Source organism: Periplaneta americana, chromosome 4, assembly GCF_040183065.1.
Source record: "Periplaneta americana isolate PAMFEO1 chromosome 4, P.americana_PAMFEO1_priV1, whole genome shotgun sequence".
NCBI lineage: Eukaryota > Metazoa > Arthropoda > Insecta > Blattodea > Blattidae > Periplaneta > Periplaneta americana.
The window spans coordinates 24,501,339-24,516,669 of NC_091120.1; the positions used below are offsets into that span (position 1 = coordinate 24,501,339).

General features: G+C 34.5%; 1 protein-coding gene and 1 long non-coding RNA gene across 6 annotated transcripts in view; one reads left to right on the forward strand and one right to left on the reverse strand.

The window, feature by feature from the left end:
- Positions 1-15,331, forward strand: part of LOC138697609 (uncharacterized) — a 59,740-nt gene that overhangs the window by 39,159 nt on the left and 5,250 nt on the right. The window lies entirely within an intron of this gene.
- The window catches only part of Med (Smad/Smad4 homolog Medea), a 58,937-nt gene that overhangs the window by 27,605 nt on the left and 16,001 nt on the right, over positions 1-15,331 (reverse strand). For 2 of the 5 annotated variants that reach the window (XM_069823000.1, XM_069823002.1), the window contains exons 4-7: positions 14,013-14,187; positions 8,491-8,598; positions 5,459-5,647; positions 389-505 (exon numbers count right to left, since the gene is read on the reverse strand). In XM_069823000.1, coding sequence (XP_069679101.1) covers positions 389-505; positions 5,459-5,647; positions 8,491-8,598; positions 14,013-14,187 — 589 coding nt within the window. The remainder of the gene's footprint in view (positions 1-388; positions 506-5,458; positions 5,648-8,490; positions 8,599-14,012; positions 14,188-15,331) is intronic. The other 3 variants (XM_069823001.1, XM_069823003.1, XM_069823004.1) reach the window with 3 other exon arrangements.

Consider the following 15,331-nt stretch of genomic DNA (forward strand, 5'->3'; position numbering starts at 1 on the left):
TTCCTCTTTCAGGTATGTAATAAACGATCTTCGCACAAAATAATGTACGATACACGAGCGGTATGTTTTCTTTCAATTCTCGGAAATTAAAAAAGCTCAACTACGTTTCGCATTTTCAAACTTTTCCTCGAACATGAAAACTTCAACATACCGCTCTTATAACGCATATTACTATTAATTTTCGTTAGCATTATATATCTGAAAAACTGAAAGCAGGTTATAGAAATATATTTTTCTCCATTTCGTCTTAGTTACAACTGAAGCATGTCATCTATGAAGAATCTGAACAATGTTATATAGCCGTAGACACTTAGATTTAATATTTCTAGGAAAGCAACCTGAAAATGTTAGCATAAGTCATAGTTTTCTGTGGGTCAGAAAAGCTTACAATGTGACATTCTGGTAGGCACCCATGTGGAACGAGGGCAGGTATCTGGAGGTGGTGGCTCCATCTTGGTGGTCCGCCCAGTCCCAGGCGCTCCAAACAGAGCAACTGAGTCACCTGCTGGGACAAGTGACAGTGCGTGTGCTACTAACTCAACCAAACCAAAATAACCAACTCAAAGTAACACAGTGCTACAATGTGCAAACTAAAAATAAAATAGAACATGCAAATAATCAAACATAACTTCTTCAAAATATATACAGGATGCTTTTAACTCAATGCGCAACACTGCAGGGGTGAATGCTTTGAGCATATTGGCAATTAAATCAATGGCTTTCCTAAAACACGCTATGAAATGTCATATATGAAACAATTTTATCTCGGGGGGGGGGGGGGGGAGAGAGCAAAATTGTATTAAACTTTTCCATTTGAAATATCTCGAAGAGCAACACCCTGAAGTTAATGACATTACTTAGGTTCACCCTGTATATTTTGCCCTTGTGTTCATAGCCATAAAAAATTATTGAAAACTTATGAAGACCTATTATCGATTTATTAATTTGTCCTACAGAATAATATCTGTGATATTGACAATTAATATATGAGGAGAAAAATTCGCTCAGGCACTGGGGATCGAACCCAGGTCCTTGGTTCTATGTACCAAGCGCTCTAACCACTGAGCTACGCTGAATTCAATCCACGAAACAACGAAAAAGAAAGTGGATTGAATTCGGCGTAGCTCAGTGGTCAGAGCGCTTGGTACGTAGAACCAAGGACCCGGGTTCGATCCCCGGCGCCGGAGCGAATTTTTCTCCTCATATATTAATTGTCAATATCACAGATATTATTCTGTAGGACAAATTAATAAATCGATAATATTCTCATAGCTGCAGTGCATATATTTGTACAGATTACTGTGCACGTAACTGCGGAATCCCGGCCAAACAAGTCACTCAGCTGAGTGCGCTCCTAGTATAATGGCAGTTGACATTGGACATATGCGTCAACATGTATAACTAACTTGGAGTTAGGCCACAAGGGAAACAACGAAGGAGAGGGGTTCGGTCCGGTGCTGTGGATTGAATTTGGCATAGCTCAGTGGTTAGAGCACTTGGTACATAGAACCAAGGACCCGGGTTCGATCCCCGGCGCCGGAGCGAATTTTTCTCCTCATATATTAATTATGAAGACCTGCTCTTCTGTTATTTCTGATTTTTTCTCCCTTTCATATTGCACAATTACGAGGTAGAGATAGATTTTTGCACAGCTATGTTAATTTCATAATAAAGTCTCAGACCCATTTATGTGTCTTGTGATGTTATTGACCTATTCTAACATGTACTATCAGAGAAATAGTCGTCAAAAGTTTCCAAGCCTGAAGGCTTGTGTACTTTGTAAACTATTAGAAATTTTACAGGTATATTAGGTTAAATCGATGTAAAGTTGAAAAAGGAATATGTCCTTAAAATGTTGCACATTAAATTACCAATACCTTGGATACTTACAGAATTTTATGACTTCTGCAGTGTTAAACAAGTGTATGCATAACAATAAGGTCAAATAAAGAGGCTTGTGAAATGTTGAACACATCATATTAAAGGAAATAACACAAGTCTAAATATGTGCGTGGGCATTACAGAAATATGAAAGTGACGCATATGAATCTTCGTATCAATGGCAGAATGCAGATCTGAATGTATCTTCATTGTTATATATACTGGTATATGTAAAAAATATATATACTTTTCTATTAGGACACTAATTTCTTGCTTCTAATTTGCATTTGCCACAAGCAACATGCAGAGGGTTCAATTAAAACGTTGAAAGCAACTACACAACAAGAAATGTAATATTCTCGATCGAAGTATGATTTATTATTTTTGTATGTGATAATTACTTTTGTACGGTATTTATAATGGTGAGACATCACATATTGTTTCAAGAATGGAGTTTTAGTTAAAATGAACAGTGAATTGCAAAAATACACAGAAGTCATAACTTCTCTCTTAAACTCTGTTGTAGAATGGTTGTAGTATTATTGTGGCTTTTAAATTTCTCGCTATATTTTATTCAAAAAACAAAACAGACACGTGATTTGAGCCAATTAAGATTATAACATAAATCCACTCATTAAACTTAATTCTCAGCAAAAAATAATTAAGAATTTTTTATGAAAAACAAAAATATGACAATTACAGCTTTTTATGCTCTTTACAATGACACAGTAAAAAAGAAGTCTATGTTACTAATCCTGTGAACTATTAATGTATGGTGTAAACCACATGATTTGATCAATTTTTCAGGAGAATTGGCAAAATGTTCACAAAATTTTTCACACTGAGTAGTAGCATAATATCAGTGAAAAACAATTTTACTTCTTCATCTACTGGTACTTCATTCCCTAGATTTTAGCATTATAATAATGTAATTAGAATGGAGAATATAATAGGAAACGGTGAACTTCATTATAATACATAGACATGCACTACATACAGAGTGGCCCATTTATCTCTTTCACCGCCGAGAGCATGTAAAATATTTCAGATATACAGTACACAAACTGACAATTACAAGTTAAATTACATCAAAGGGGACATCTGATACACTTAATGTATTTTTTGTACATGAAATAATTTTCAAGATATTAGAGTCTTTCTTTTTTTAAATGAGAATCAATTATGTTTTTATTGCAAATGTTGCATTACCTCTATCTAATAACAACTGGCTACTTTACAGACTGTTTGAATGTCACCGGTAAGAGTAAACATAAACAATGTTTGATGCACCCTTCCTTATGTCTAGTTCATAATGATGACGTAACTGAAGCTCGAACACACCCATAGTACTGTACACTACCCAATACAACCCTTATTTCTTCAGTTCTGTACTGGAAAATTGAATGATAAGACATCAGCAAAGTGTTTGGGAATGGCTCTCTATAAGGTTTATGTGTGAGGAGGTACATTAAGCTACATTTCACTAGTGTATTTTACAATTAATTGGTATGAATGTTTTTAAACGTGAAATCAATTTAACCTGCCAATCATTTATAGGAATTTGATTGCACAATTGATTCTGATTGGACACTGGAGATTTTGTGTTTTCTTTTTTGAGAATAATTGTTTATATTTTAGCATGTATGGGCGAATTCAGAAATGCATAGGTTCGTTCCAACAACAGTCAGGAACTGTCCGTAACCATCATGAGTATGCGCAGTACAGAAAAAGCGTTCCAACACAATCCGAACCAGTCCTGAACCGGAAACATCTACTGCAGTCGGGCGTTCCAACAAGCTTTTGACACGGGTTCGGAACGGTCAGAAATAGTCCGCGGATTGAGGCATGTACGGAAGAGTACGCAAGACGCGCATGCGCATAAGCTCACCAACGTCTACTGGATACTGAAGAAAGACATGATCGACTGTTCACATCATTGAGGTTAAAGATGAAAAGTGACAGTACAGACGAATAATAAAACTAGAGATTTAATTTAAATTTTCGCCAAAAAGAAAGGGAATGGAAATTATTTGAGTAATGAAACAGTTAATTACAATTTCAACATGCAGCTTTGATTAAAAGTATAATAAATAACGTACATAAATTAATAATTAAAAAAAGAACTATATTTAGATGAGAGTCCCCCAGTACACGACATTGAATTATCGGAATTCTTGCCTTCCATATTTTTTGTCATCTTTTTATATAAAATATCGAAATTCTATTTTCTGCAATTAGAATTAGCTGCGAAACGATAATAATTAAGCATCATGTTCTTAGCAAAGATGATCACAGTTATAGCATCTCTGGATTTAGTACATAACGATCCGCGAAAGCGTTCCAACAGCGTCCAGTCCAGTTTCAATCCCATAGCAGATGCTCAACTAGCGCATGCGCATAAGATGGTACAGGAACCGTACATGAAGTGATCCATGAACCGCTTGTTGGAACGAACCTCATATAGTGTGTTAGTTGGGAGTCCGGAGGGAAAAAGACCTTTGGGGAGGCCAACACATAGATGGGAGGATAATATTAAGATGGATTTGAGGGATGTGGGATATGATGATAAAGACTGGATTAATCTTGCACAGGATAAGGACTGATAGCGGGCTTATGTGAGGGCGACAATGAACCTACGGGTTCCTTAAAAGCCATTTGTAAGTAAGTTAGTAAGTAAAATTGTTTATTTTTTATTGTACACTACTTTTATGTCTCACTTCACTATGTGCAACATTTCCATAGTATTAAAATATACAATACATTGTGACTGTGATTTAAATGATGCACAACTCTATCCAGAATTGAGGAGCGTTTTTGCTACACTCGATAGATACACAAAACCACTTTTCTCAGAAGACGAGTTTTATTGTATACACAGTTTATGTTGTGGGAAGGAGATATTTCTAATCATCCTCTACGCATGGTATGAACAGAGTTATGCAAAATCTGACTGCATAGGGTGATACAGAAGCTAAGCTTTATATGATTGTGATATATAACTCATTTTCGCAAAATTTTGCATCTATCGAGTTTAGCAAAACGATTCTCAATTGTCTTCCCTCTGTTCAATCCTTGATCAGACATTGTTTATGTTTACTCTTACCAGTGACATTCAAACAGTCAGTAAAGTAGCCAGTTGTTATTAGACAGAGCTAACGCAACATTTGCAATACAAAACATTGCCGATTCTCATTTAAAAAATGAAAGTTGACTCTAATATCTTGAAAATTATTTCATGTACAAAAAATCATAATGTGTATCAAATGTCCCCTTCGATGTAATTTAACTTGTAATTATCAGTTTGTGTATATCTGAAATATTTCATGCGTTATCAGAGGTGACAGAGTTAAGTGGGCCATCCTGTATACAATTATGTGTGAAAGATGACACAATCTGGTGTAACTGAAATCAAAGAGTGAATGCAAAAGAAAGATGTACCAGCTATGGCAAAATAACAGTTGCAATTTTAGGAGCATTACAGTGCAATTACTGTGAAAAACTACTTCCTGTATGGCATGATGATAATGTATATCCCATTACAGTTTCACTCATTTGCCAGCTGTTATCATACATTTACCTGACTGTTGCTGCTGAAGGCCCAGAGAAAACTGTGGAGGTGGAGGGTGATGTTGTATTGTTTGTGGCACAGCATGACTAACTCCTACGTCACCATCAACTTCCATACCACTACCACCCACTACACCTGCTGAATACTCATCTTTCACCAAACGACTTGGTCCAGATTGCAACGATAACCCAGACAAATCTGAAAATATACAAAAAATAACACTACTAACTAAAAAATTAGATATAAATAAGCATGATCCATATGTACAGTATATTGCTACTTCTATATAAAATTTCGTGTTTAGTAATTTAGTCCCAGAATTTGAAGTTTCAGGCCTTTTCTATGCCTGTATTGTTAATCTCGAAATTTCAGTCTAATTTTACATGTTCCAATGGATGAAAGACAAGAATTTGATAGGATCTAAAAAAAGTCCTAACTCAACCTTTTCTTTATTTTATATTAGATATATATGTTGTTCTCGGTGGTCTAGTGGCTACTGTGTTTGTTTTTGAACCCAAGATATGCAGGTTCAAGCTTAGATGAGAGCTATATATTTATCTATACGATCTTAAAGTACACATTGAAGGAACCTAGCGAGTTTTTCAATCCTAGAAAGTTCTGATATAAATAACTATACTACAGCATTACTTAGACACTGCAGCCCTATGTGGCCATGGGCTTTCACAGTTTTCTCCTCTGAAACACAAGGTTGCTTTTCAACATGTAGTACATAGAAAAACGTATTTTCAACCATAGTTGATGCATGTATTTTGCCCACTGAAACATATCTGTGAAGTTGGCATATACGTATTCATCTGACGAATCTACCATATTTAGAGAATCGAGTAACAATATGAGCAACCATCCTACTAGTCTGTTCTGATCTTGATAAAAATTACAAGAAGCAGGAAACATCAACCCACTCTATTGATCTGGTAAGCAACAAATGGACTCTTCCTCTATTGTTGGTCATTGGAAGAAGAAGAAGAAGAAGAAGAAGAAGAAGAAGAACTATAAAACTTTCTTAAGTTAAAACATGAAAAGTGTTATTGGGTATACTGCTCTTATGGTGGGGGAGGGTTATTTCTATGTCATGTATTATGAGATCGAATAATGTATATGACATATTGAATTGTAATTGTGTAAATAATGTACAATGAGCACATTAAAGCAATAACTAAACCATACATCACATCAAATTACGCAGAACATATTACTAACAACAATCACGATTGCAGTAACATAGAAACAGATACGGAAATACTACACATCATACCAAAAAGTCCACAATTAAACATATTAGAATAATACGAAATACACAAGCACACAGTAACATACCCACAGCATATACTTAATACACAATTACAATTCAATACACATACATTATTTGATATAATACACAACATACAATACAAACAATCTTCCCCCACCATAAGAGCAGCACATCCTCACCATCGACGAAAGCATTCACCAGAAATTAAGACCAGCTGGAGCTACAGTAGTTCGAAGAACACTGATGACACCACATAGGTGTTGAAACAGACCTGTTTGTCAATAAGGTATATTACTGCTTTCTACATTTTTTTAACACTTTTAACATTTTAACTTAAGAAAGTTTTATAGTTTTAATAAAAGTGTTAAAGTGGGAGAAAAAACGCAAAGAAGAAGAAGAAGAAGAAGTCGTATGAGTTGTGTTTATACTCCAGACAGCATTTCTTCTTACCAAAAATGGAACTTCTTTCTCACTTCTTATTAATATTTAATAACTTTACACATTTTCAATGGCTATACATGGTGACCCAAAAGTAATGTAATTAATTTCAGGATGTTATTCCTTGAGATATTTCAAACAAAAAAAGTTTCATACAGTTTTGCTCGTTTTTGCTTCCTTTTCGAGATAAAAATTGTATTATATATCAAACATTTCATAGCGTGTTTTGAGAAAGCCATTAATTTAATTCCCAATATGCTCAGTCAATTTAAGAGAGCAGTGTATTATGGTAATAAATGATAGAAAGATTTTTAATTTTGTCTTTCAAATGTGCAAAAATTTGATTCGAACAAATGTAACATTGTAAAATTTCTTTGCAGAACGAAAAATTACATTTGTTCAGATCAAATTTCTGCACATTTAAAGGACAAAACTAAAATTCTTTCAGTCATTTATTATCATAATACATTACTCTCTTAAATTTAAATTCACTAAGCAATTCGGAATTAAATCAATGGCTTTCCCAAAACACCTATGAAATGTTTCATATAAAACAATTTTTATCTCGAGAAGGAAACAAAAACGACCAAATTATATTACTTTTTAAAAATATCTCAAAGAATAACCCCCTGGAATTAATGACATTACTTACGATTCACCCTGTATAGTTCCCAGAAAATGCTGCTGAAACTTAGTTTTTTCTAAACCCAGATTAACATTGTTCTACCCACCTAAAAACAACTTTATCCTTCATGCATGCTGTCCATCAAAAAGCAACCTCGTGTCTCAGCAAGAATACTGGTAAATTATGTTTGACTTGTTCTTTATTATAGAACTCCATTCAACATCCTTTTTGGTATCTGTTCTTCCTCCATCCTTTGTACACTCCTACCCATCTATTAAGTAATTATTATTTGATAATATGGAGAGGGCAATTTTTTGATTAGGGACCAATGGGCCCAGGAGTACACAGGAAAGGAAGGCATAAAACATATTAAACAAGAAAAATGTTATAACAGAAAAAAAGGACAACTTGGCAATTTTCAACTATGTAAACCATCACCACTAACAAGCTGTTACTACACACAGTTGCCATAATGTGTACTACTACTTCGAAAGAGTACTACCACTATTACTTGTGTTTTTACGTAAATTTAGTTTGCTGTAAATCCTGCTAAATTTAATTGCAACTGTATATTATTTCAACGTCATTGGAAAGGACCTTCACGTTTAGTCTACCTCAGCAATGTAATTTCTTGAATTTTCTTTCATGTAAGAATCTTTGTCTACTGTGTGTGTGTAGCTTGTAGCTGGATTTTTCTCCACTTGCCATTGTGCATCCCTGTAGTATACTGACAGTTGAGTATTGATGTTTGCTTCGATTTTTCTAATGGCTGGCTTTGGAAGGCATGATCTTTGTCCATGATGGTATTAGGATCTATTGTGGGGGACAGAGAATTACAGTTACTATCACAAACGTGAAATTCTGGCGTGTTTTTGATGGAATTAAGAGTGGAATGGGAAGGTGGTGTGATTAAGGCATGATTATTCTAGCAAGAATTTTTATTCTTCTACTTGAAAATTTGTATTCGAACTGACATTAGGCATATACAAAACAACTCCCGTGATGTTGGGTCAGCACATGACATTAACAAAGGATGAAGATCTGTGTTCTAGTTGGGATCTGAACCCACAATCGTGGTCTCCATGCAATGTTAAAGCTGTGGTCCTGTGTACGTATGGCCAGTAAGGTATAATTTGCTTTTTTTTAATTGGTTATTTTACGACGCTTTATCAACTGAGTGAAATGAAGGTGGTAATGCCAGTGAAATGAGTCCAGAGTCCAGCACCGAAAGTTAAGGCTGGTTCACAATAAACCGGGAATGAGAACCAGAATGAAAACGAGAAGCAGAGGACGTGAATATGAAAATTTTTGATTCACAATAAACCGAGAACGTAGACGACTATGCATATCAATATGCATGTCAATAACGATATGTAAAGTCGATATTACGCATTCTGATGTTATTTGTGTATAATTGACCAATGGCGTTCTCTCATGAGTACAAGGCAGCCAACATAAACACAGATTAACCAACTTCGAAATTCCAACTGAAACATTTCATTGGGTACTGTACTATAAATATGTCCATGCATCACAATGTATTTTAAGTCTACCATAACGTAAAATAAAAAGAGAAGAAACATTTATAATAGAACAAAAATGAACACAACAGTAGTTGTTGAATTGAAGCATGAATATGTAGTGTGTAATACAACTAATAAAGTAATAAAATATGATTCGCTTCCGATCGGTGTTCAAAGATGCAGCTATTGAAAGCCACGTATTCTCCTTCATTTTCTCATCTTTATACGAGGCGCGCCGCCTATCGTAAACGTGAGGATTTTCCTCAACACTCAATATTAGAATCTCATCAAATAAAACTTGCTCCATGATGCACAGCACAGAACAAAATAATGCATAGGTTATGTCACGGTCTTCTTGCTACAAAATATACGACGACAAAATAGCTTTCAGATAGCAATAGAATGAATCTAGTGGGCTGTGATCGGAAACGTGAACGCCAAAGTTGAAACTTGGCCAACTCTCCGTTCCCGATCCTGGGCTCCAGCAAGCTTTTCGTTAATTGTGAATGCTCACATTTAAATGTACACATTTTAACATTTTTACCATTTTCATTTTCGTTCCGATTCTCGTTTCCGGTTTATTGTGAACCAGCCTTTACCCAGCATTTGCTCATCACAGGTTGAGAGAAAACTCTGGAAAAACTCAACCAGGTAACTTGTCCCAACCAGGATTTCAACCCGGATTCGGGTACAAATAGTATAAATAACGGAATGAATAAAGTTTTATATGGTACATACTTATCACTTGTATACAAATAATCAGTAGATTGTCTGTGGAACCGGTACTTGACTATTTCTTTTAAGTTACCTCGTTTATTCGGAAACATGCCTTCCCTATCATCCTCTGTGATCCAGCAGTCCCTATACTAGCTGCTGTATCTAAGGTTTGTGTGTTCAAACCCAATTGAGGGCGATAACATCTTTAGCATGGTTTTCTCAGGGAGAGAATAAAGTTTGAAAATAAATAAAAATCATTTCTTTCAGAGGGCCCCATGCAAAATTTGTTGGCCATTTCTCGCACATGTCGAAATTTAGAGGTAACACAATGAGACCAATCAGTGGCCTAACTGTGCGTACTTGTCCTACCTACTCTCCACTCCTTAATCCATCCACACACAAGCTCTTCCCATTCACATTTTCCTTTTGTAAAAATTGTTTAATAACTTGACTGTCATAAGTTGCTTCCAGCATCATTATCATTAAGACCAGCCAGTGATCAGAGCTGGCTACAACTCATGAGTCCTTAAAAACTTAGGCATACCAATATACTTTATAAATCAGTAGGCTGAAGATAGCCCAGATCGTGCTGAACCTATTGAAAGAATATTTAAGAGGTATGAGAGAGAGAGACAGTGTGGTTGTGTGCATGCATCAATTCCTCGAAGCTACAAAACCCTTTATGAAGCTCACAGAGAAAGAGCAAGTCTATAATGCAGACCTGAACACTAATAACTCAATTGAGGTACTACAGATTTCCCCTTAAGTCCCCACTCCACCTTCCCCAGCTGAGATAAGTACACAGGAAAGTAAGCATTCCTTAGTGATGGATTGTATAAGATTTTTACAAACTTTCGGCTCTTGCTGGTTGCCTGAAATCCACCACCGATGCACAGTGCCTACTGTGTTTGTTTTTAAGACAGTGTAAGCAAAAAGGACATGGGCAGGGATTTCTGAGCTCGTTTCACTTCCCCATTGTGCCCAGGGTTGCTCTAATGTATTACTTTTTCCCATCACTTTGTATACACTTATTTTGTATTCACAATTAAAAATTATTTACTAATTTGTAAAATTACAGGACATGTGCAACAAGCCTGAAGTATTTGCCACTGGTAAAATTATATACTGAACTGGGCAGTCAATCAGATCCAATGAAAAGTAAGAAAAAATTAACATAATATTTAAAAATAAAAAATATTCATTGTGTCTTATTTTACTTTTGTGATTTTGACGCAAATAGATTTTCATTATCAGTAATATCAAAATAGGGGTCTATGCATGTCATCGATGTATAGAAATTTCTGCTAAGCTATTAGATGGATTTTTTTTTATATTCATATCTACTTTATTTTAAATCATCATCATCATCATCATCATCATCATCACCATTCTGTCAAGTACTAGTCCCAAAAGAACTGTTACGGCCTGAAAAAGCGATTTTCTTGGCGTCTTTTCATGGGTCAACCAAGTGACCATTTCCCATTTGGACAATACTTCATTATTGCCTTAGGGATCCTGGATGAAACCATTCTTGAGATGTGCTCCTTCCAGTTCAACTGATATCTGGAGATATAGTCCAGTATTGATGACACATCAAGTTCTTGAAGGACATTTATTTTGAATCAAAAACAAAATGATTAAGAACTCGAAAGCTATGCTACTAATATTTTTTTAAATTGTATTTCTTGTATAAAATGCAGAGCAAATTAAATGAGCTGAGCTCTGTGTTCCTGGAACCCCAAGTATCAGGGAAAAATTACAGTGAAATCTCCATACAATGATTACCAATACAGCAATAATATCCTGTATAATGTTAAAATATTGTAGTCCCAGCATTTAATTCCATTAATGTAATGTTAAAATACATTTGCATTATTTTTCTCTATAATATTTTGTTTTTTATGCTAACAAATCATAGTGTTCATCACAATTTATTAAAGACTATAAATTCTTAAATAAATAATGTACATCAATTATAGGAGTGGTTCCTTATACAGGATACTGTCCAAATAACATGACTTTTTTCTTTGTAAATTCTCGGATAATAAATTCCTCTATAACAATATTTTTTTCTGGTCCATGTGGTCGTTGTATCGAGATTTCACTGAATTACATTCAGAATTATTTATACTTTTCATTGCTAGTTTTCTTACAGTTCGTAATAGTTTCCACACCACACTAGGTTATGCCAGGTATAGTCACAAGCCACAATGAATGAGTATGCTATTGATACAGGATTAGATCATTTGTCATCTTTTACATGTGATGAACCACTTCTGAATGTCGAGTTTTATATTAAATAGAAAAATAATACAAAATTAATAACACGCATACAGATATTTATGTAAATCTTTGAAAAATTAATTACACGTTTCTACTTAAACCATGTAATGTATAAAAGAAGTAAATAACTTTATAATTAATGCCTTTACTGTGCTTTACAGACCATTCCCAAAGGAACATTCAGTAAATGTGTTGCAAGATTGAACAAGAAAATCTAAGAGTTTTCAGGCAACTTTTTAGTTATTGTTCACAAAACGAAATGTAAAATCAAGAATATGATGCGCTTGACGCTATACATTGTTTCACTGTTGTCCATTAAGTTGATGGCCAGAGGATCTGGATGTAAGATGAGTCGCTGCATATTAAAGGGTTTCATTTACAAATACCTTTCGAAAGATAGCTCATAAAAAGAACCATAATCAATAATACCATCTGCAACTTGACAAAGGGAACTTATACATTTTGTGTGTTTCACAATAATTACAGTGAGGAAGTATGTGTCAAATTCTTTACACTCATTTTTTTTTTCTTTCTTTGGGTCATTTATTTCTGTTCTTATGTGAATATGCAGGACACATGCATGGATATCAGTAATATGGTGGTATTCCATGATAAGTAATATTATAGTAGGTTATTTTTATTCCACTATTCACGTGATTTAAGATATAAACTAGCTATTTAAAATGATTAATCAAAGTTTTGATTAAATAGTCAGATGGTATGATGGAGGATAGTTTTCTTTGGTCTATCGGTGCTTGCAAACAACGAATGTTTCTGGTTATTAATTTATATTAATATTAGAAGTCCACTATCAATTTACTCAACAATAATAGTTGTTTGAAAGAGTTAGCAATGTCAGGAATATAAAAAACGAACCTGCAGACCTTGTGTTATGGAAAAAGAGTATAAATAAATAACCAATGGTGAGACTTAAAACTCCTCTTTAGAGTTGCCACCACTTACATAGGGTGATTCACTATGAAAAATATTGTAAGTTTTGTGCTGGACAAAGGAACTGTGAGTAGGTTTTCTTGAAATATTCAGATTTTCTCTACCAAAATCTTTGCTATATTCCTCCCATATAGTCTTGTTATTATCCCCATGAGAAATAGAACCATTAATATTTTTGAAAATGCAGTCTCGAAATATTCTTTATGACATGGGAAAAACTACAAAAAAAAAGAATTAAATTTTTGAAAGAATCCAAAAGTCTGAAGAAAATTTATTAGAACAGAAGTTCATATTCTTGAAAGATTAAAGAAACTACAGGAAAATAAAAACAAAGGTTTATATATACAGGAGGGAGGGAGAAAGATTGAGCAAAAATGAGAACATTTTCTTTTTGAAATAAGTTTATTAAATAAATTTTATTAGTGAATTTTATTTCTTCTCTAAGAAGGAAACATGCGTGTTAAAATGTCCTATAGGTCTAAGAGAAACAGGAACACGTTAAATTATAAAAATCCCAAGATTTTTATATTCATGAATAGTAATGTGTACTTCATACTTTTAATATTTGTTATGAAACAAGATAAATGTTTATTTTGTTCCAAAATTTATTCATTCATATGAATCTCTTATCCTCCTCATTACTGATATTTCAGCTTAAATAAAAGGACAGGAACAAGAGACGATTCAAGAAAATAAATATCGTGCAGGCAATTTAGAGACATAATATACATGCATAAATGCTAATACACACACCTATTCCTGGTGACACCACACGTTCATAATGGTATGGGTTTACACACACTGAATCACACTTGAGGTCGAATGCAAATTGGCAATACTTGACGTGCTTCAGTTCATTCTTGTGTAAGTCTGGCCAACGCCATATCCTTGCATAGATGACATGCGGGAATCCCTTGCGTCCCGCCACCTGTAAGCCACATGACACCACAATCACCACCTGGTCATGCAAAGTGAAGCCACAATATTCATTGAAATAAGTTTTTACAAACTATTAAGACTGGTTTCATCAACAAATGTTAAAAATGCACTAAAGGCTGGTTCACAATAAACCGGGAACGAGAACCAGAATGAAAACGAGAAGCAGAGGACGTGAATATGAAAATTTTTGATTCACAATAAACCGAGAACGTAGACGACTATGCATATCGACATACATGTCAATAACGATATGTAAAGTCGATATTACCCATTCTGATGTTATTTGTGTATAATTGACCAATGGCGTTCTCTCATGAGTACAAGGCAGCCAACATAAACACAGGTTAACCAACTTCGAAATTTCAACTGAAACATTTCATTAGGTATGGTACTATAAGTATGTCCATGCATCTTTATTATCACAATCTATTTTAAGTTTACCATAACGTAAAATAATTAGAGAAGAAACATTTGTAATAGAACAAAAATGAACACAACAGTAGTTATTGAATTGAAGCGTGAATATGTAGTGTGTAATACAACCAATACAGTAATAAAATATGATTCGCTTCCGATCGGTGTTGAAAGCCACGTATTCTCCTTCATTTTCTCATCTTTATACGAGGCACGCCGCTTATCGTAAATGTGAGGATTTCAATATTAGAATCTCATCAAATAAAACTTGCTCCATGATGCACAGCACAGAACAAAATAATGCATAGGTTATGTCACTGTCTTCTTGCTACAAAATATATGACGACAAAATAGCTTTTAAATGGCAATAGAATGAATCTAGTGGGCTGTGATCGGAAACGTGAATGCCGAAGTTGAAACTTGGCCAACTCTCCATTCCCGATCCCGGGCTCCGGCAAGCTTTTCGTTAATTGTGAATGCTCACATTTAAATGTACTCATTTTAACAATTTTACCGTTTTCGTTTTCGTTCCAATTCTCGTTTCCGGTTTATTGTGAACCAGCCTTAACACATTGTTTGTTAACACATGCTAAAGTTTTAACAATTGTGTTAACAAGTTTTCATGCATTTGAGTTCCACCAACGATTTCCAGATGGATGTTAGTTAACATATTTAACTCCAATGAAAATTGGGAATAGTATGAATCAGGAAGGCCATGT